Source organism: Nothobranchius furzeri, chromosome 14, assembly GCF_043380555.1.
Source record: "Nothobranchius furzeri strain GRZ-AD chromosome 14, NfurGRZ-RIMD1, whole genome shotgun sequence".
Lineage (NCBI taxonomy): Eukaryota > Metazoa > Chordata > Actinopteri > Cyprinodontiformes > Nothobranchiidae > Nothobranchius > Nothobranchius furzeri.
Window position 1 is genome coordinate 51,302,737 of NC_091754.1, and position 23,295 is coordinate 51,326,031.

At 40.6% G+C, this 23,295-nt stretch overlaps 1 protein-coding gene across 1 annotated transcript in view; it reads left to right on the plus strand.

Moving 5' to 3' along the window:
* The first annotated feature begins 743 nt into the window (after positions 1–743).
* The window catches only part of LOC107381065 (rho GTPase-activating protein 6), a 135,029-nt gene continuing 112,477 nt past the window's right edge, over positions 744–23,295 (plus strand). Inside the window, exon 1 of the mRNA XM_054743147.2 lies at positions 744–1,404. Within this exon, the coding sequence (XP_054599122.2) occupies positions 946–1,404 (459 nt within the window). The 5' untranslated portion in view covers positions 744–945. The remainder of the gene's footprint in view (positions 1,405–23,295) is intronic.

The window sequence follows — 23,295 nt, forward strand, 5'->3', positions numbered from 1 at the left end:
GATCTTAATGAGGAACAGAGAGTTGCCACGGTAAATGTTTTTAAGCCAGTAATGGTTACCATTGCAACTCAGATGAGCTATTGATGGTCACCATGGTGACCTTGATGAGGCCAAGGGTCCCCTTAACGAGTGGCCAATGGTTACCACAGTCACATGGATGAGTTACTGCTGGTGAACTTTTTGAGCCACTGATGGTTACCATGGTGACCTTCACAAGTAATGTGTGGTTACGATGATCCCAATGAGTCACTGGCAGCAGCTTTAACATTTGTCTTGATTTTGGGTAATTTTACAGTTTATACATCAAAACTTGGAAATTTAGTCTCAGATCTGAATGATGACACGTTGGCACCATTTAGGATGTGTCTTCACGTAAAATGTGTTATGGGTTTTCTTTTTGTTTCTATTTATTTTGGAGCCCTCTTTGCTTCCGTGTTCAGTTCTTGTCTATTTCAGCAGCTCACTCGCCTCACCACTGACTTTCTCATGAGATAATCAGCCAGTTTTGCTTCCTTGTCTTCTGTATTTTTAAGCTTTCCACGGCTTAAATAGTATCTTTTATTTTGAGGACGAAGCTGCATGGGCGTTCAAAATGTTGTATCTCCATTAATTCATGCCAAACAATTACGCAGCTCCGTAGAAGCTGCAGAAATCCAAGTGGAACAATAAAAGGGGTCTAAACGAGTAAGAGAAAGAAATGAAGTTGCTGTTTTCTGAGCCACGCCCCCTCGTCCCTCACTCAACTCACCCTTCTCCTCGCTCTGCTCCAGTATGGCTCAAGGCTCAGATGTACGTGAGAGAGAAGGATTGGACCCGTCTCCACTTTACGCAGCGCTCTGCGGCACTCCATGGGCTTATATCTGCATCTCCCTTTTATGGGGCGCCGCTGATTCGGATTTATTTTGTTATTGGGGAGTTTGTGGAGCTGATTTGAGTTTTTGAGCCATGTCTGCCGCGCAGGGACTTCTCAACAGCGTCTTCTCCTGCTCATCTCCTTCCTCCAAGGCTATCGCCAAACGGAGGCTACGCCAAACCCGCAGTTTGGACCCTGCGATCATAAGACACTGCGGCACCGGAACCGATGGGGCGCAGTTCCCGGACGCAGGTGCGCCTTTGGAGCGCCTCAGTGCCAAACAGGCGTTACGCACCAAGATCCCGACTCTAAAGGAACCCATTGCGCCCTCACTTTCCTCCCCCTCCATACCTTCGGATTTGTCTCCGTCCTCCAACTTCCACTTCGACTATGAAACAGTGAAGCGTCCTAAAAGGAATACCGCTGGGGATTTACCGTTTATGGTGAGGGGACCATCCGGAAGCACCGGCGCACTCTTCTCCCCGCGGAGGTGGCTCCAGAGGAAAGTGCAGCCGACCTGCCCTCAAGCGTATGTGGTGTGGAAATCAGAGGTACACTCCTCAGTGTGAAGTAATTTGAAGCTTTGTCTTAAGTCCTCCTGTTGGTCCATTCCTTGTTAGATAGGTCAGAGTAACCGAAGTGGGGTTCTGAGCTGTTAGATGGCTCTATGAGTGGCCTCAGTTTGGAGAAACAGATTCGTTTTGACAAATAAAATAAACGACAGCCTCAAAAGCTGTGTAGTTTTGACTTTAGAAGTGGGGGACACGCAACAGGCAAGAGAGTGGGGGGTGTCTTTACAGTAAGTATACACAATTATGTATAAAACTACAGCCTATAGGCTCTTTTCTGCAATGTCAGGAATGGAGAAACGTGAAGTGGCAGTAAAGCAAAAAACTAATACTTTCAGTTCAACTTTGTTTTTCACCTTGTTAGTCATTTTCATTCCTACTCATTGTCACCATTTTACACTTATTTTTTGAACATCTGATCACTAGAGCTCACTTACATCAGATTCTAGCTGAACTCTTGGTCCTTGTGCTTAACCAGTCTTTTAAATATAGAGTAATATTTTTTTTGGACAGTAAAAAGTCCAAATGGGACAAAAAAATTGACTTAGGATTGGGGGGGGGGGGCATGTCCCCCCAATCCCCACCACAAAATTATGCCCATGGTTTCCACTATAGTTCTGGCAAGGAAAAAAGTCAGTGGGACATACGATGGCTCGGTCCTCTCAGTCCCGTTCAGGACGTTGCTAACATGACCAAAAATTAGTTCATGTATGATAACGAGTATACTCACTTTACACTAAAAGAGGCGGTTTACTTTTTAAATACTACATTTTATGAACTTAACAATAGTATAGTGAATTATACTTAGATTATATTGAAACATGTAAAGACAAGTCTATGATTGAGTACATTAGACTTCCACTTACCTCTACTTCACACTGGAAGCATCAGCGGCGCGGAACGGCACTGCTTCAAAATAGAATCCATCGTAGCCTATAGGGGTGATTCAAAGCAGCCGCGACGCGGAACTGTTTATGCGCGTCCCAAAAGCGGCCAGCTGCGCCACGTCGCTAGGCATAAGATCGGGTTCTGGTTTTGCTGCGAGCCGCTTCTGGGACACGACAATTTCTGCATAAGGCTATACAGGAAATCACATACAGTTTCAGTGTAAAACCCCCCAGTAATTTTCAAAATAAAAGACTATTTAATGGCGGATGGCAAAAACTCTAGGGAATTTGCAATCCTGTGAGTTAAGCGAAGAGGAAGACTCGTGGGATTTTGTGATCTTGCGAGTTAAGATAGGAGCACAGCAGAGAAGCCACCGAGATTCCCCTGGTGTCTACTGGACCGCGGCGAAAGTTGCGAGTAAACCGTTTAGCTGCCGTTCTGCTCTGCTGATGCTTCCAATGTAGGAGTCACACTTGAATACTAAAGCATATACTTGTACTTTGGTACACTCTTTCGACCTCAAAATATTAATACCTAGTTTATCTCGATGCATGTAGCATATAGTATATAGATGAGTGTACTTGCTAAAAGTTGAATGTGCAAGTTATTTGAATGTGTACTTTTGTTAACCTGAAATTACCTTTCACAAGTATACTTAAAGGTTACTTTAGTAAACTTTACAATGTTGTGGCAGTGAGCGGCATCACTGATCAGCGCCAAAATCCTTCCGTGGACATTAGAAACATGGAAAAAGTTTTTTTCCTTAAAAGTATGTTGTAATTTAATCTATTCTGGTGAATGGGAGAGCGGCTGTGTGAAGTAAAAAGCTGTGTTCAACGACCAGAAGAGGCGTCATTTTTACGGTGCTCTGTGAGCCCACATAGCTCGTGAATGACATTGTTACGGGGGACTTCCACTTTGCGTTGGGAGTTTAGAAGCTGCGATTTTAAATCAGCATCAAAGCTGCTCATTTTCATTTCCTTCCATCTGCTTTACCAGCAACACTTCAAACGTCACAAAAGCAGATTGTTTGGCGACATCTGGTGATGTCATTTCCTACAGTCAATCAACATGAGTTAACCACGAGCCCGAGCTAAAACTCCACTGGGCCATTTCTGAGTTCATACCCCAGTTTTAGCATAAAATGTCTTTTTGGCTGGTCTGGTGAAATAGAAACATGCACATGTCGCGAAGGTACGGTGAAATTACCTAGATGTTCCTATAGTGAAAACGGGGCTAATGGGACCAGCCACTCGGTGTTGTTACCATAAATTTCATCCATGTCTTCCCCGGCTTGAATTTTCATAGAACATTGTGTAAATTACGTTGAAATTTCAAACATATGGTGGTGTAAAACTGAATTAAATTGCATGTGTAGAAGGAACTGCTGTCAAATTCAAAATGATTAATTTATTAGTTTGTAATTGATCTCGTTAAGACCAGTTATTTCCTCTGTGCAGTCACAATTATTCCCTGTTTCCCTAATTGACGGTCATTCAATTATGGTTCATAACCTTATCTCGGAACTCACCTCAAGAAGTTCTGAACTATTGTTTAGCGCTCCAAATCAAAAGTGACCTCTTAAAATAAATCTGATAATGAATCCATACATTTTCATGGTAGATTTTTTCTCAACCTTTTAACTGACAGCTTGATAAAGGGAGTGTGTTTAAATGTGTCTAAGTTAAACAATGGCACTTGTTTTATATTATACTAAATTTATCAAAATGTGCATTGAAGAAAATAATTTTATTGTCTTATTTGATATTAAATGTGGGCTTTAGTCTTATTTTATAGTAAATGTGGGCTTTAGTCTTATTTGATATTAAATGTGGGCTTTAGTCTTATTTTATAGTAAATGTGGGCTTTAGTCTTATTTTATAGTAAATGTGGGCTTTAGTCTTATTTTATAGTAAATGTGGGCTTTAGTCTTATTTTATAGTAAATGTGGGCTTTAGTCTTATTTTATAGTAAATGTGGGCTTTAGTCTTATTTTATAGTAAATGTGGGCTTTAGTCTTATTTTATAGTAAATGTGGGCTTTAGTTTCTTGCAACAATGACAGTACGTGGGTTTTAAACTGATTTATATTGGGTGTTTCTCAATGTCAGGATGCCTGGCCTCGCAAGGGCACTTGCATGAGGACACTGTCCTTCCTTGGTCAAAGAAAACGGTTAAATGGAACAGACTTGCATCACCTGACCGCGGCTTCCACGACGGTCACGTAACATCATGTGACACGGGAGATAACGTTATGTTTTATACGTATAAGTTTCAATATAAATAGATAACGAGCCTTTTTAAATTGTGTATATATTTGTTAAATTAAATATATAAGCGAGTTACTACCCGCTAGCCACGGGAGCTGCAACTAACCAACCATAGATAACTTCTTTGGATCTAATAAAACATTTTAAGTTAGTTGACTTACATTTAAACTTGAAATTTTCCCCCAAAGTAGCTGCCGGCTTCTGATCCATCATCCGTTTAAAAATACCGCGGTGTATTATGGAAAATTGTTGACCAAGGCTAGTCTACAAGACACCTCCCGTGTATCCTTGCTCAGCTAGCTAAATGGCTAACAAATGGAGAACAGACACCTTGGTGATTCATCAACGCGAGGTTCCTTGACATTGAGAAACACCCCTAGACTGATGCACAGTTGGCAACATTTCTCATGGACAAGTTAGTCTTTAAACATAAAACCACTTAAGTTGCACCACATTTATCAGTATTTAGTTGGTGCCATCAGATTTAAAAAAAAGGACATTTTTGGACTATCATTGCTGATTAGCATTAAACTCCTTCAGGACCCTAAAGTACAGGTTCACTGAGAAACCTTTTTTTACTTATTATTTTTGAAAACGATCAGTCCTTCTGAGTTTTTCATACAGGCTGAACATGAAAATAGTCTTCTACCCCTATTTCCTGCATTAACTTCTGATAGGACATGAACGGAAAAACATTTGGTTCAGAAAAGCCTTTCAGATCTACGTCACACAGTCACTTCACATTCATGGACTCACCCATCTAGCGTCCAGGAAACAGCAAATAACTTCTCAACTAGTAGAAGCTAACCGTTAGCAACTCCACAGCATGGCAGAACTCTTTTAGGCTTGTAGTATTTGTGACGAAAAAACATCAACGTTGCAGAGCAGAGTCAGTGGTAGAGTCGTGTTGCTGTTAGCCAGTCGAAGGAAAGATGTCCAAATATCAGGAAATGAGAGTCCAAATCCTGTAGTCTGAAGCTACTTTCTCCTCCGACTGACGGGAGCCTTTCTACCCCCGGAGAATGACGTACAAGTCGTTATTTCCTAAAACGGGGCGATGGTGGCACAGGAGTTAAGTGCTCGCCCCGTAATCGGAAGGTTGCAGGTTCGAGCCCCGCTCAGTCTGTCGCTGTCGTTGTGTCCTTGGGCAAGACACTTAACCCACCTTGCCTGCTGGTGTTGGTCGGAGGGACCGGTGGCGCCAGTGCTCGGCAGCCTCGCCTCTGTCACTGCGCCCCAGGGCAGCTGTGGCTACATCGTAGCTCATCCCGACCAGTGTGTGAATGTGTGTGAATGGGTGAATGACTGATTGTGTTGTAAAGCGCCTTGGGGGGTTCCAGGACTCTAGAAGGCGCTATATCAAATACAAGCCATTTACCATTTACTAGAGACCAATGCAAATGTATTAAAACTTGACCTTTAGGGATTCATGTATTCACCGTAAACTTGTCATTTTCAGCCCTATAAATGTTTACTGCCCTCTGGTGGAGGATCTGCAGGTGGCAAGGGTCAATTTTATAAATTACACTGACAGATAAATGAAATTGGCCCTAGTATTAATGTTATCTTGGTAAATAATTACAAAATAAAGTCAAATGGATTATTGTATATTTATTTATTAATATAAGACAACAAATAGATCAGCTTAAAATAGTTTTAATTATTATATTTCTGTATTTAAGGCATTAAGGGGTTAATGAGTTTGGCACAAGGGCTTCTGGGGAATGAAGTGGGTCAATGGGAAAGTTCAGCTTCTTCACCTGCGTTTTCTTAATTCCTGCTTGTTGTACGTGAGAGTGGAAGCAAAAAGGAAATCCTCCAGGGGCTTTTAAGGATTAAATAATTCCAACAAAAGGTGCAACCAAGTGCAGGTAGTTTGTTCTCCCCTACTGCTGCCATTATTGGCTTGACTGGGCTTTTGTCTTCTTAAAAAACGAGTGTGAATGAGAGGCAGGCAGGTACGAAACCCTAACCAAAACATACTTGGTTGACTTATTTTAAGTGGGGGGTGTCTTGTAGGCTGCATACTTGGCTCCAGTCCACATGCACTGCTGGGAAGGTATGATAATTTTACGGCTTCTTTTTTGAGGTTTCGCCATCGTTCTTTGCTCAGATTTTTGTTATTCTCGTGCCAAGCGTAAGGCGTGTGCGGGCGTACGTGCAGAGGCCCCTGTTCATGCCGCTGCGAGGGTCTTGAGAACACATGGCTACGAGTCAGTTCTCACAACTGGGAGAGGTCACGGGGTCAAAACCACAAGCCAGAGAACAGCCACTGCGTTAGAAAAAAGCAGAATACTCTTCTTCTGTTTTAATTTCCTTGCATCTAGTGTTTTTTTTTCCACTCTTAGATTTACAAACAGTTTCCCACCAGTCTAACAATTTTCCGTGAAGTTCTCCCCCCGATAAGGCCCATCGAGGCTGTAGCATGAGGCCATCAGAGTGGAGTCATTACAACAATCTGGACGGTGAAGTTATTGCACCTCAGAGGGTTTGTAAAAATATCGAGCCAAGACGTGTCATTGGTGTTCTGGGATGTGTTTCTTACTGCTGGGTGGGATGTAAAATTCCTAAAAGGAGGATAAACTAGGAAAACCAACGTGAGAATATGCAGATACAGAAGGTGCTGACATCGACTTTTCACTTTTTCTGCATGACATATATTAAAAGTGTTTTTTCTTTTAATTTATGAGGGAACACTATTGTAACTGGCATTGTTTTCAGTGGAAGATCTCCTGTTAGCTGCACTCCTTCATCAGGGGAAGGCATTTTGGTCCAATCAGAAAGATAGCAAAGGAATGACAGTTCGAACTGTCAATCCAGTATTGTCAATTCAGCCAGAGGAGGCCAGAAAGAGGAGGCCTTTAGGCAAATCTTGGAAAAAACACTAAGCAAGATCTCAGATGATACTGAAAGGTTGTGTAAATTTGTTTGCACTTTAGAAATGTGTTGGGAATGACTTTTAGCTAATATCAGAGCAGAATTGAGTTCACTATGCCAAATATTTAAAAAAAGAACTGTAGTGAAATGAGTAGTGCTTTGAGTATGTGTTCAGATTGTCCACTATGACACCAAACTATGGCCATTTTAAATGGGACTGAGCCAAAAATTAAATGACTTTTCAGATGTACATCCAATGATTTCTTTCAAATCTATAGTGTGGTTTATACGGAAGAGGATTAGAGCCACGGTAAAGAAAAAAGTAAAGATAGAGAATTCAGACTTTTCTCTCAGAATTGTGACTTTAATCTCAGAACTGTGACTTTAATCTCAGAACTGTGACTTTAATAATCCAAAGAAAAAATTTCTGAGAATAAAGTCAAAATTCTGAGAAAAAAGTCTGAATTCTCTTTCTTTTCTTTTTTCTTTTCGGTGGCCCTAATCCTCTTCCGTACTTTTATGATATATGCTACTATGATAATAAACCGCTGACTTAAAAGACCTTGTTTCCACTATTGGAACTTCTGGGTAATTTTCTGGAACTACATGGTATGCCTGTGTCTCCATTTCCCTGGGCTGTCCCAAAAGGACCACTTTCCGGGTGATTTCAGGAACCAACTGATACCTACATTGAGGTGTGTTCTCAGAAATTGCCAAGTAGCATTGCTAGGTGGTATTTGTGGTTAAGTCATGCTGATTGGTTGTAATTCAGTAGAACATTTGTTAAACTGCATTTGCAACTGTAATTTTAATTGTAAAATTGGTGGAGTTGCTGAAGAAACAGAACATAAGGAAAAGAAAACAGTGTTAATTCGGCTTTAAAATCATCAATTCAACACAGAAAAATGCGGCAGAAATCCCTCCGCAACACCTTAATTGACACCACTTGGTTTCATTTCATTTTACTTTATTTGTAAAATCCCCTCTATAACCTTATCAGATGCCCAAGACGCTGGGCAATGCAACAACAAGTACAAGTACAAGTAAAACAGTATATAACAGCCATAAAAGCATAAATCCTAATAAAAAGGCCACATTACATGCAAGACAGTCTGCTATTGGAAAGCCATGACATAGAAATGCTTCTTAAAACGGGACTTAAAAACCAGCAAAGAAGATGACTGGTGCACAGTTAAAAGCAATTAATTCCCTAACCTCGAAGCCAACACCGAGAACGTACGATCCCCCTCTGACTTGTACTTTCACTGTGAAAAATGTGAAACACCAGCGGTGCCCTGTCAGCCAAGCGGAGGGCTCTTGATGGAGCATGCCTGTTCAAAAGGCAGCCAAGTAAGAAGCAGCAGTTCCCTGAAGAACCTTTTACATCAGAGTTGGCACCTTGAATTTCACCCTGACGTGAACGAGGAGCCAGTGCAGAGGTGCATCTGAGTTCTCCTGCAGAGCACTATTAATGTCCCTCTGGCTGCGGGCACATTTTGGCGCTGATCAGTGACATCATTCAATGCCGAAATTGTCACAATATGGTGACCTTTTAGCGAACCTAATGGCTGAAAGCAAATGCCAACTCCCTGTCGCTCCCCCTCCCAAAGATGTCCCAAAAAAAGTGGGAATGCTTAGACTGATTAGACATAGTAGTCATCTTAAATGGATTTAAAGTCAAAAGTTAGTTGTAGATGTACATACAATGATTACAAGCTGTAGAGCCCTGCACTGGCCTAAAATCTGAGCCCGTGTCCGGCCCAGCCCGAGGAGGTGGAGCCCCAGCCCCACCAGGTGCGAAAAGGTTTTCAGGATCCTCTGGTCCGACCCGAGCCCGACTTTATTTTTAACCTTTCATAATGTTTTAGCGCGATAGAATGCTCCGCATCCTAATTATCTGTGAGAAGTGTTCTGCAGTAAAAAAAAATAAATAAAAAAATAGAAAAGAAAGAAAAACAGCATTCAATGCAGCTTTTTTTTCTAACAGAGCGTATTTTTCGAGCGGCAGATTAAATTTACGAACACTATATTAATTGGATGCGTTTGTAAATCTAATCTGCTCTGAAAATGCGCTCTTAGAAAAAAAAGCAGCATTCTAATTTTCTAACTGCGAGCGCATTTTCTGAGCGGCAGATTAAATAAACGCCCCCAATTAATGTCGTGTTTGTAAATTCAATCTGCCGCTCTGAAAATGCGCTCTCCAGTTAGAAAAAAACCAGCAATGAATGCTGGCTTTTTTTTTAACTGCAGAGCGAATTTATTCACAGAAAAATGGAATGCTGCCGTTTTCATGAGAATAAATGAATGGTTTCTGACCGATCAAAGTGGACATAAAATGGCATGTTAGAATAGGGGCACATGTTTCAATCAGCAGTTTGAGAATTCGTTTATATAGGCGCATTTATAAACCACACAGACCTTAACTGAGCTAACGGTGCGTGAGAAGCAGGCAGGTGCTGCTGCGTTCAAGTGTTTCAGTTTATTTTTTATGAATTCGATTAAAATGAAAGGCGCCAGGCCCGTGTCCGAGGTAATTACACAGTCATTGAGGGCCGGGCCGATCCCAGGGCCTAGGGCTTCAGTGCAGGGCTCTAACAAGCTGAACATGTCACAAAAGTTTGGAAAGAGAAACAACTTCCTGTCTGAAAAATATGCATCGGATGATCCAGCCTCTTTGTTTCCCGTTCTTAATCTCTCTGGTTCAGTGTCCAAATCTTTTGTTTCTAGATATGAACATGTTACACTTCAAGACTTTTTTCTACCGTCACAAATTCAGCAGATCTCTGCTCATTACCAACAATCGGTCGAACACATCTGACGAGTTTCTTTGAGGTTGTAGTTAGAATAAATTAGATCAATGCTTGCTGTTCGAATTCTTGCACGGCAGACTATAAATGGACCGTAAGCAATGCAAGTCGTTGTCTTGCAATTCAAACGTTTACTCCAGTTGAGATCTCGCTGTAAATCTTTTGGAAGTTTGCAATAACCCCAGTGTCCATACCTAAGTGTGAAGCTTTTATTGCCTTTTTTATGAAGGGAGACAAGGGTAGATGAAGAGTGATAGTGTAACAAAGTAAAGATGCAATGGTTTACTCAAAAAAGCAACGTCTGACATATATGATTACGTTGAATTTCATCCCCTTATGGACGGATCACTAATGCTGAAGGATCAATAATATGACGGTCAACAGGAAGTAACCGCTGGGTGCTTAAATTGTAAGGGCAAGTGACTCTTTCGGCATGAATTTCTGTAAAGATCTAACTGTTTCACACCACTCTTCTGTAAAGACTAATGCACAAAAGCTGAGCAAGGAAACAGCGCTCGGCTAATTGAATCCTGGTTGTTTATGGGGCGCCTGAATGTTGACACAGGACTTCTATTTTTAGGCATGCAGTACTTACGTAGCCTAAATACTTTCGAGTAGAAACTAAGTGATGAAAATCTCAGATGAGAGCTAAAGAGTTTAATGAAAACAAATAGCTACTGTATTGATCTAATAAATTCATTTAGCTGACAACATTTTAGAATACACTATTAACCGTCAAAAAGTGGCAACACACAACGTAGATGGCTATCTTAATAAAACATCTAAGAAATAAAAGAGTTCCCATTTCGGGTTTTCAATATCTTAGGTCAAAATTGGGCAAGTTGCCTTCTTTAAATGCTTCCATGTGTGCGTGAAGACAACTGAACTTGATAGTTTCAGTGTTCATCACCATGCCGCTGTATTTCACCAGCTGTTTTATTTTTAGATCAAAAAACATTTAAAATTGCAGCTGCATACCTGTTCTCTAAATGTTTACCATTCTCTAAATTGTCCTTGAGGACCTAACTGATTTATGTTTAATCGTGTCATCTTTGCATTAAATCATAGCATGAGAAGTTTAGAGAAAAAAACTGAAAGATCATTGGTGGCCCCAAAGGGGCAACCTCTAGCTCCGAACAGTGAAGCCAACACGAAGTGACAAAAATTGTAGTTCCCCTTAATCCACTAGTGGCTGGCTCCAGAAAGGAGCAAGTTCCCATTGATTCCCATGTTAAAAATACCAACTTCACAACAGAAATAAACATGTTTACATCCTGGTACATGTTAAGTTTAATAGGTCACACTTATAGGGTGCCATTTGTAAAGTCAAGCAGTAATAACTTAGCAGCAGTATTTTAGGTTATGTAGAGATAAACAAATGGAAGTAAAAATTTCAAAGTCATATTTTCACTATGTTATTCATACATTTATAAATGTGAAAGTTCCAAACTAAATATTTAGTTTGCAAGCTAAACATTTCACTTAGAGTAAAATATTCATTTTACAAACTGTAAAATAAATATTTTACTTATTAACTAAATATGGAATTTGGAGCTAAATATTTAGTTTCCAAACTAAATATTTAGCTCTAAATGAAATATTTATATTTCAAATAAATATTTAGATCCTAGCTAAATATTTATTTTGGGGCTAAACATAAAACTGATTTCGCAAACTAAATATTTAGCTCTAAATGAAATATTTAGCTGGAATCTAAATACTTATTTTGAAAGATGAATATTTAATGTGGAGCTAAATGTTTGCAAACTAAATATTTGACTCCAAATTAAATATTTATTTAGTAAATTAAAAATTTATCTTGCAAACTAAATATTTAGGTTTGACCATAATATTTAGTTCGTAAAATAAATTAAATGAAATCTTTAGCTGCCGACACATTTTTTTGCTGGGAACATAACTTTTATGGACAGGATTTTGAAGTGCAGCCATGGTTTTCAGGGGATCCATTTTGGTGGCCCGAGGATTGGGTCTCTGCTTGTTGCAGATGATGTGGTCCTGTTGGCTTCATCTCTGGCTTTTGCTGGAGTGGTCTGTAGCAAAGTACGAAGTGGCTGGGATGACAATCAGCTCCTCTAAATCCGAGACCATGGTCTTGAGTTGGAAAAGGGTAGAATGCCTTCTCCAGGTCAGGAATGACGTCCTGCTCCAAGTGGGGGAGTTTAGGTAGCTCGAGGTCTTGTACAGGAGTGAGGGAAAGATGGAGCACAAGATCGATAGGTGGATTGGTGCTGCATCTGCAGTGATGCGGGCGTTGTTGATGCGGGCAAAGCTCTCGATTTACTGGTAGATCTACTTTCCTACCCTCGTCTATGGTTATGAGCTTTGGGTAGTGACCGAAAGAACAAGATCGTGGATACAAGCGGCCGAAATGGGTTTTATCCACAGGATAACTGGACACTCGCTTAGAGATAGGGTGAGAAGCTCAGTCATCTGGGAGGGGTTCGGAGTAGATCGGTTGCTCCTGCACATCGAGAGGAGCCAGTTGAGGTGGCTCGGGCATTTGATTAGGATGCCTCCTGGACCCCTCTCTGGTGAGGTTTTCCAGGCACATCCGACCTAGAGGAGACCTAAAGGAAGACCCATGACACGCTGGAGGGACTATGTCTCTCGGCTGACCAGAGAACACCTTGGGATTCCTCCAGAGGAGCCGGCCCAAGTGGCTGGGGAGAGGGAAGCCTGGGCCTCTCTGCGTAGGCTACTGCCCTTACTCCGGATAAACAGCTGAAAATGGATTTATACACACACACACACACACACACACACACACACACACACACACACACACACACACACACACACACACACACATATATGGGTGGATGGGGTCAACTGTTTCTAAATGTCCGTAGCTAATTTCTTTTTGAATGCGTTCATTAATCAAAATACACAGACAGAAAAGCTTTATGTCATCTGTATAGGAAACTGAGAGCTCTTGTGAGTAATTTGTCACTTTTGAAAATAACACGTCATTTTCTCTTAACAATAACTGCTACATTATCATGTTAGGCTTAATTAGTTCATGTGTTAATATTTTGTACATTTTGGCCAAGCTGAATGACCTTGTGGGCCTAATACAGACCTCCAGGTGAAGATAACTGCTAGAATTGCTATAATTAACATGATTACAAAGCATCTTAGGTGCGTTCTTGCTGTGTCGTGGTTCTAATTCCATGCTTTTGTTCTTTTTTAAACACAGAAACAGTTTTGTTTACCTGTTTCTGTGTTTAAAAAAGAACGAAAGCATGGAATGATTACAAAGCTCTTGTCGATTCATTAAAATGACTGACACTTTGTTTTTTAACTCTGGTTATGTAGAATTAGCTTTAATCTCCTACAAAGATTTTAAACTGAATCCACATACATGTTATTTCTAGATACAAAACACAAAAATGATGTCATCAATATCTTGTTTTTGTGCTAAAATTGCATGTATGCTTGGAATCTAGAAACTGAATGAGTTAGTTAAAGATTAATTGCTTTGTTGACCCATCCATCCACCCCGAACAGCTCGAGTTATGTGGCTAGATAAGTAAATCACTTCACTCCCTCATTTGCATTCCAAAAACTTTGGTTATCAGTTTATTTGCTAAAAAAAAGTAAAACAGTTCAATATTTTTATTGGAAGAGAAAAGAGAAAATTGAAGGACTTTCTAAAGGCTTCAGTAACAGTTTTTAATCCTTATTAGAGTATTTGTGCCGGTTGGTATTGTGATACCTGAGCAAAGCCTCACAGTATTGTTATCACTGTTGTAAATTCTTGGCTTTATCTTGATGGTTGAGTCTCTCTGAGATATCAACTCCCCTTAACGTGCAATTATGCAAAGGAATTTGTGCTCTGGGAAATTACAAAGAGAGAATATTGAAGAAATATCTTACGACTAGATGAAAAAACAGATTATACTTTTGAAAGAAACAAATAAAAAAAGCCAATATCATTGAACATATTGTCTGCTGTTGGTTTAAACAAACCCATGGGAACCTAATTTTGAAACAATGTGAGATTTTTTATAATGATTCCCCCAAACAACACATGAAACATCCAATTTAAGTGTTTTGTTGTTGTTTTCCTTTGCTCATGCCAAACAAACAGGCCAAGGCTTTGGTCCATGTAAAACAGCATATAAGGGGTCCTTACCCCTCCTTTCCACTGGACATGAAAGCGGCATGTGAGACGTTAGAGGCGTTTTACTTGCAAGCTCTCTTCCAAATGGAAAAGCAGCAAAAGCATTCCACACAGCTAGTCCTGCAAAGTCGCAAAATCACGGGGGGAATTACAACACTTCATGTGATTTTTTGTTCTGTTTACCATAGCTACAGAGGAAATTATGTTTTTTTAAGCATCTGTAAATCTGCACGTGACTTTCATTTTGAAAATTTCCCAATGTTTTACACAGCTTTTGTGCTTGACTCCCCGTCTGGCCCGGTTTGATTTGCGGAGTTTGATGTGTTTTGGAAGTGTAGCATGGAAAAAATAGACTTGAAAGGTAAGCAACACGTCCTTATGCCTCTGAGGCATCTCCAAAACGTTCCACTTTGTGGAAAGTAACCCGTCCACTATAATGGCGGCTAATTGCAGCAAAGAACCTTTCACACAGACGTATGCAAGACATGGGTTTCAGCTGTCACATTCCTCGTGTCAAGACCTTCTTGAACAAAGGACGGTGTTAGAAGCATGTCACCTGGGCTAAAGACAAAAAAGACTGGACTGCTGCTGAGTGGTCCAAAGTTATGTTCTCTGATGAAAGTAAATTTTGCATCGACTTTGGAAATCAAGGTTTCAGAGTCTGGAAAAAGAGAGAAAAGGCACATAATACATGTCCGTTGAGGTCCAGTGTAAATTGTTCATAGTCAGCGATAGATTAGGGGGCCATGTCATCCAGTGGTGTTGGTCCATTGTGTTTTCTGAGGTCCAAGGTCAACGCAGCCATCTACGAGTAAGCTTTAGAGCACTTCATGCTTCTTGCTGCTGATCGACTTATAGAGATACAGATTTCATTTTCCAACAGGACTTGGCACACAGTGCCAAAGCTACCAGTACCTTGTTTAATGACCATGGTATCCCTGTTCTTGATTAGCCAGCAAACTCACCTGACCTTAAGCCCAGAGAAAATCTATGCGGTATTGTGAAGAGGAAGACCCAACAATGCAGAAGAGCTGAAGTCCACTATCAGAGCAACATGGGCTCTCATAACACCTATATTGTGGGTAGCACATTGACTCCATGCCACAATGCATACTGAGTGCTGTACTGAGCGCGATGAACATACTTTTCAGTTGGCCAACATTTCTAAAATTCCTTTTAATGCATTGGTCTCAATTGATATTCTAATATTCTGAGATACTGAATTTAGGACTTTCATTAGTTGTCAGTTATAAGATCCCAGGCTGGGAAGCGAACCCAGGACCTTCTTGCTGCAAGGCAACAGCTCTAACCACTGCGCCACTGTGCAGCCCTTCAGTTATAATCATCATAAAAAAAATAAACAAACATTTGAAATATAACAGTTTGTGTGTAATGAATGACTCTAATGTATAAGTAAAAAATTTTGAATGGAATTACTGAAATAAATCAACTTTGTCACGATGCTCTAATTTTATGACCAGTACCTGTATATGAAATTTGTATAGGATTTAAAATAAACGTGTTATTTTCTTTTCTCATCAAAGATGAATAAACTGTTCTATGATCCCAAAGGTGTAGTTTGCCCTTTGAAACCACCAAAAAAACAAGCCTTTCTACAGTTTTCAACCCAAAACTAAATTTGCACTGAAAAAACTCAAAACCAAAAATTTCCACTAGGCGGTCCAAAGACCTCGACTCGATTATTTGCTGTATCATCAATCATAAACTCACAATTTGAGTTAATGTGAATTAGACCAACAACTTCGATTAGAATGTATACACAAGGGAATGAAAAAGACTTGTATGGTCCAGATACATTTGCTATATTTTGACACGCTCTTGGAAAAACAGAAACTCTTGAACTTTTGAACCCTACTGCTGTCCATTTTGCCTTTCCTCCCTGATTTCCTCCCTACGTTCCCTAAAAATGACGAGATTATGTTGGAGGAACAAGACATCTTTGGAATGCCTTAAGTAAAAAAAATCACCTAAGTGTGGGCTGCCAACTTTCAGAAGCCTCACAGATAAAGATATGCTTGTCATTTTGGTTCAAAGATTTTTGCTGTATCAGTGTAAAAACGTTCGGATCAAGGAGTCAAACATTGGATGTCATCACGCTGTTCCAAGAGCCCCCATCCAAACTTGGGGAATGTGTTGAAATACGAGTTGATGTTCTTGGCATGAAGCAGCAGGTTGTTGGAACAGTCCAAAAGCCTGATCTCATAGGCTTATAAAATAAGGTTTAAATCCAGTTTAGAGAATTGTTTTTGTCAACTGAATGAAGAATTTCAAGACCTTTCCTAAATCGAGACTTAAGAATACTGATTTTTGTGTGATCATTAGCTTTTCAGTGATCGATAACAGTGCTGATTGGTGTCAGATTCTCAATAATGATTTGATTGAAAATTTGCTATCTAAAACTTTTCTGGTTAATCTCCCTCAACAGCAATCATTTACCTCTTGTGGAAAGGTCTGGTTGCATAAGAAAATAGCTGCTAGGTTTTGTACTTTCATTACAGCGTTTATTGGGTTTAATGGGCCTGGTTGTGAACACAACTAGGTCAAAAATTGCCTATTTTAACGTGAGGTAGTACAAAACTTTAAACATTCCAATTTTAATTTGAAACAGTCATTTTGTTTTAATGCAGTTTCTTCTCTGTCTAATTAAAGTGACAATGTGTATATTTCCTGGCGTTACAGGGCAGTAGATACCTAAATCTTTGCAAGCAAGCAGTATTTTTGTGTTGGAGTGAGACCTTACCAACGGATACCCATTAGGATCAAAAAGCCCTGTGGAGTGCAAACTTCAGCAAAATAATGAGCACATCAGATTCCCTTTCATCACTGGCAACATGTGAAGAGGTAAATGTGTAAAACAACAACATTTAAGAATGATGAAAGTTTTGTAACCGTTAGTTACAAATCAGTAAATGCATTTTGTCCTCATGGGCTCCCGTAGAAGGAAATATGGCGCCTAATATGGCATTGCCCAGAGAATTAGACCTGCTCCTATGTATTTTAGACCAGATTTTTATGGTTATGTGTTACAAAGTCGCCAATATTTTTCAACAGTTGGGCATAATTTCATTCATTTTCGACAATATTTTGATGGATATTTCCAAAAATTAATGGTAAAAACTACACATTGTCTCTAACCCTCCCACTGTTTTCATGGGTGACCCCACCAGGAAAGTTGACCATTGAGCAGGGTTGATGGTTTATCCCTTGAAGTCCACGTGGCGAGAGTGAGGAGTGAGCACCACCTCACCCCTGCCACGTGGACCTCAAAGGATAAACCATCAACCCTGCTCAATGGTCAACTTTCCTGGCGGGGCCACCCATGAAGACAATGGGAGGGTTAAGTACAATTATTGTAGGGTAAGAGACAACATCACTGAAAAAACATTTTTAAATCACTATTTCTAATTATAATTAGTCACATTGAATTTGTCATGCAGGCTGTTCATGAAAATAGTGCATTAGCTTCTGATAGAAACTAGATGGTGAAAAGCAAGGATTAGAAAAGATGTACTTCAAACTGTCACTTAACATTCATGGACTCACCAATCTTGACTCACAACAAAAAAGGCTGTTGTTGGTTTAGCATACAGGAAACAGTAGAGTGCGTCTTGACTAGTAGAAGCTAGCTTCTCAGAGCTTCTTAGCTAATAGCAGCTTGAGCTGAGGGTGGGTGGGTGTGTTCAGCAACTACTTATTTTCCCTAAAGTGACAGAGTCTTGAAACGGCTTCTTCTAGAAGGTACTGAAGATGTCATGAATGAAATGGCTGAGATTTCATTACGTGAGGGAGATTTTATGCAAAGAACTTCATGTTTTGTATCAACTATATGACTGTTATATGTTTTTAAAAAAAGTCAAAATGAGTTTTTTTTAAACAAATCTACTTAAATTCTCATGCCATGCCAGTAGGTGGCAACAGTTTCCATATTAACAACAATCAAAATACAAAGAAAGAACCGTAATTTTCTTTTGTTAAGGACTAAAGAGTCAACACATTTTTTCAGTTATTCACCTTTTCGGCACATGCCCAATGCAAAAGGTTTTAAAATATAATTTTAAAGTTGAGTATGGAACACAGACACTCTGGCGAGCTTTGGTGTTCGGAGGTGGTATTGGAACAACAGGACTAATTTTCCAGCCGTTGGGAAATTGGTTTACTGCTGACACGTTCCAGCATGTCGTCGATTGACAGGCGGATTGGTTCGGCGTCTGCAGTGATGCGGACGCTGAGCCTGTCTGTCGAGAAGAGGGAGCTGAGCCAGAAAGCCAGGCTCTCGATTTACCGGTCGATCTACGTCCCAATCCTCACCTATGGTCATGAGCTTTGGGTAATGACCGAAAGAACGAGATTGCGGATACAAGTGGCTGAAATGAGTTTCCTCCGTAGGGTGGCCGGGCTCAGCCTTAGAGATAGGGTGAGGAGCTCGGACATTCGGGAGGGGCTCGGAGTAGAACCGCTGCTCCTCCGGATCGAAAGGAGTCAGTTGAGGTGGTTTGGGAATCTGGTCAGGATGCCTCCTGGACGCCTCCCTGGGGAGGTGTTTAGGGCATGTCCTGCCGGCAGGAGGCCCCCGGGTCGACCCAGGACACGTTGGAGAGGTTACATCTCCAATCTGGTCCGGGAACGCCTTGGGGTCCTGCCGGAGGAGTTGGTGGAGGTGGCCGGGGAGAGGACAGTCTGGAGCTCCCTAGTTGGGATGCTGCCCCCACGGCCCGGATAAGCGGAGGAAGACAACCAGCATGAACGTAGTTTTCCAAAGTCAATTTTTGTCCCTTGCACTTTTTACCGTCCAAAGACACTGGTTGAGCACTAAGACCAAGATCCCCACCCCCACACCGGTCCTCATGCCACTTGTGTCTTCCCCACTTCTAAAGTCAAAACTACATCTATGCATTCCAGGACCATGTTCAGAGACAAATCATACAGAATAAGGACTAATTTCTACTAATACGTTTATTTTACAACAGTATTTACCGTTAGAACATCTTCTGGGCTCAGAATCAGCAGCTTGACGAGGATTTTTAGCTCAGTGGTGCCTTCTAGTGGCTGGTAGGTGTAAACATAAATACAGTATCATGCCTGACATAATAAAAATTAGATTATTTATTTTTTTAAATATAGCTTTTAAAAGAGTAACTGCATTCATTCTGCACACCTCTGAACGCCCTGTGGAGGTACTTTTTTAAATATAGCTTTTCGTTAAAATGTTCCATATTATAACTTTAAGATTCTTCAACTATTTAATATTAACAGCTTATAAAATGTCAAACTACATTGTTACATCCCGATGGGTTATATCTATATCATATAAAAAAACTATTTTATTTTCAATTTCCTGAGCAATCCTTCCAATAACTACCAAACAACACTTTTCTTGAAGAAATGCTGTTTTGTTAAGTTTTTTGCATCTCAGCTTTTATTTCAGTATATTGTGGGTAGCACATGACATCATTGTATGCTGGCCAATTGTAAAGCAGATTCTGAATTAAACAGAGTTTTGGCAGGAGACTAACAAAGAAAATCTTTGGATTTGGCGAATAGGGACATCTGGAACAAATTAATGTTTATTTCATAAAATGTGCCACTTTGCGAGTTCATCTTTTTTGATTGGTTATTGATTGTTTGGACAAATAATCAAGCATGTAATCCTTAAAGAATACGAACAATCTAGAATATTGATACTAGTTCATAGTTAAGCTCAGTATTCCTTTCCAGTAGCATACTTTAATGCCATAAATTAATCAGAGAAATTATTTAGCACAGCTCTTGGTATAAAACGCAATTTAGAGGCCAATGAAAGGATGACGACACCAACTTGAGCCTGAAAGAAAGCCTTTGACTTACTTTATAATGTGTGTGAAAATATGTTTTATGCCTCGTCTCATTTGTGCTCAGAAACTCGATATCTCACAGGGCAATTCTTTGACAAGTTTCCACGATGTGCCGTTGAACAGAACCATATGAAGCAGCGGGGTTGGCTCGCTGTTGTTTTGGTTCCAACAAGTTCTCGTCTCCTTTGGGATGTTTTCCTAACAACGAAGGGAAAGAGAGCAGCTTGAAACAGAGACGGCTGTAAAGTAAACATTAATTTCCGCAGTTAGAATCTTTCTGTCTGTTGCAGATTAAACCCCTTCTGGGTTACTTAGCATGTTGATGGATGTATTTTAGTGTTTGTGGGAGAGAATCCAAAGTAAAATGAGTAGATGTCCCATTTGTGAGTTTGCTAGTCAGAGTGGGGGGGGAAAAACCTCTTTTCTTGTCAGATGCTAATGTTCACTAATATTCTTCATAATTTGGTTTGTCATGAACCACAGGGAAACCAAAGATAAGGTCCTTTCCCCAAAGGTTCACAACATCCAATTTATGTACTTATCTCAGTTGGTGTTTAAACACCAGCTCAGTGGCCTAGTGGTAGAGTGTCCACCCTGAGACTGGGAGATCAGGTTTCAATTCCTGGTTGGGTCATACCAAAGACTTAGAAAAAATGGGACCCAATACCTCCGTGCTTGACACTCAGCGTTACGGGGTGGGATTGGGGGGTTAAACCACCGAATGGTTCCCGAGCGCAGCTGTATCTGCAGCTCACCGTTCCCCCAGGGCGGGGGTCGGCTACCCGCGGCTCTGGAGCCGCATGCGGCTCTTCCATCCATCTGATGTGGCTCTCTGTGCTTGTAAAATAATGACTGGATATTTAAATAAAATGCTTTATATTTTACTGCATTAATTTTACATCTGTAAGCTAATTCTAAATGTAAAGATTGTCTGCGTAAACCTGAACAGGTCCAACCCGGTCTACTGTGAGACCGGGTTGACGCGTCACGCTTGTGTGTAATCATATAGGCGCATTCTGAGCTGACGAGGATGTCAGATTCTGGGCTTCTCCTCAGACAGGCTCCTGGATGTGTCGCCACATTGGAGACAGGAACATGCGCTATTCAGCCAAAGTTTCATAATCAAGGAACATTTTCTAAGTGACAAGTCTCTCTGAGGGACCGGGTTTGGAAAACGCTCGCTTCAGTCGGAGGAACCTTCCCGCATGCGCTCTGGTTCTGCAACGCGCTCCAAGCCCCTCTCCACATCTTCAGCTCGCTGTGCACCGTACGTAGTACACGCTGACAGTGAGTTGCGCTGAGCAGTGTCCAGCTCAGATGTTCAGATGGGAATCTTTTCTTGAGCGATTTAGCTACATCTGCGATGTGCGTAGAATAAAATGTCAGTTCGTCTGCATGCGTCGGGGTAATTCTTTCTACTCTTTCTCCGTCAAAATAAACGGTCAAATACGGGAACTATCCGGTCAACACAAGCCCTGCTTTTAACTGTTCTGTTTTCTTGTGAAAATTGTTGCAAAGAGATATAATTTAACTTGATTAACACCAGAGCCAGGCGCACTGCGCCGTTATCTCCGTCACTGTAAATGAGGGAAAAACAAACTGATCGGATCCTTTTCTGACCTTCCCCACCTACAAAGTTTAATTACAACAATCAAACGTGACAGAGCCTGGATTTGTATTCTGAACAGTCTAAACCTGTTTTAAAAAGAAACGTATGACAAAAGGGGCATCTGCTCAGTAAAACCACCAACAGGGTGAAAAATATCAAAATATTGTCGGCAGAGACGGGCTACAACTTCTGGATCCATTTTATATAAATCATTTTATTGATTATCTTCTTATGAAAGATAACTTTGACGTACACGAGCGACCGGTACTGGCTGCCGTCACCTGTTGTGATTGGTTAAAGCAGCTCTCAGATGTCTGAGGGTAGGCCCCGCCCACAACGCCACGGCTGCTGTGGCTCCCAGCGTTTTCTTTATTGTGGGAAACGGGTAATAATGGCTCTTTGATGGGAACAGGTTGCCGACCCCTGCCCCAGAGGATGGGTCGAATACGGAGAACAAATTTCGTACACACATCAGTGTGTGTGAGACAACTAATGGGACTTTAACTTTTAACTTTAACTGTTGATATGATAGTTGGTGAAAACGTTGGTGGAAACAACTCAAAGGTTTGACTAATCATGGAAATGAAATGTGCTGTCAAAACACTTGGATATATTAGTCACATGACGTTTTGACAAACTCTCCCTTTTGGCCTAATTAGGTCATGCCTCTTTATATTAAGTATCCGGATTACAAGGAATGTCCAAAACACTGTTGGTTATGAAGACAAAACTGATTTAAATGTCTGTTATGTTATAGCAGCCTTAACTGGAATACGTCTAAAGTGTACCGCTACCCCCGTTATTCCACCCATTTAATTTTAGCAAATTTTATGGCTGGTTGTTTTTGAGCAAAAAATAAGTATACCCAACAAACAGTATTTTGGTTGGTCAGTTTCAGTCTTTGTAACCAATCACAGGGTTCCCTATTAAAACAAAAAATGTTACATGGAAGAGCTCAACCAACTAACTGCTATTAGTATCCAATAATAATAATAAAAAAAACACCAAATGTACAACTGTATTCATAAACTCAGAATCCACGTACATAAAAAGTAGATGAGTTGAAAGCATGTAACCAAATCATTTAAAGGGACATTATGGAAGTTTGACAGCCAAAACATGTATAGAAATAATACATTTCTTCTTCATACATTTTCCTGCAATGCCCTGGTCCTGTAGAATGAGCCCTGGCATTTTTACTGTGATTGCCTGTTTTTCTGTAAAATCACAGAAAAAGAGAGATGCTCGGGTCGAGCAGGCTGCTTCATGCTCGTTCACGCTCAGGCATAGCCCGTAGCATTTGCTATCAGTAGCTTTAGCAGCAGAGAGAGAGGTAGTGCCAACTCAGCGATTTTGTCGCTGTTCCTAACGCCTAGCGATGAACCTAGCTACATTTCTGAAGAACCTTGGCTACTTCGTGTCGAACT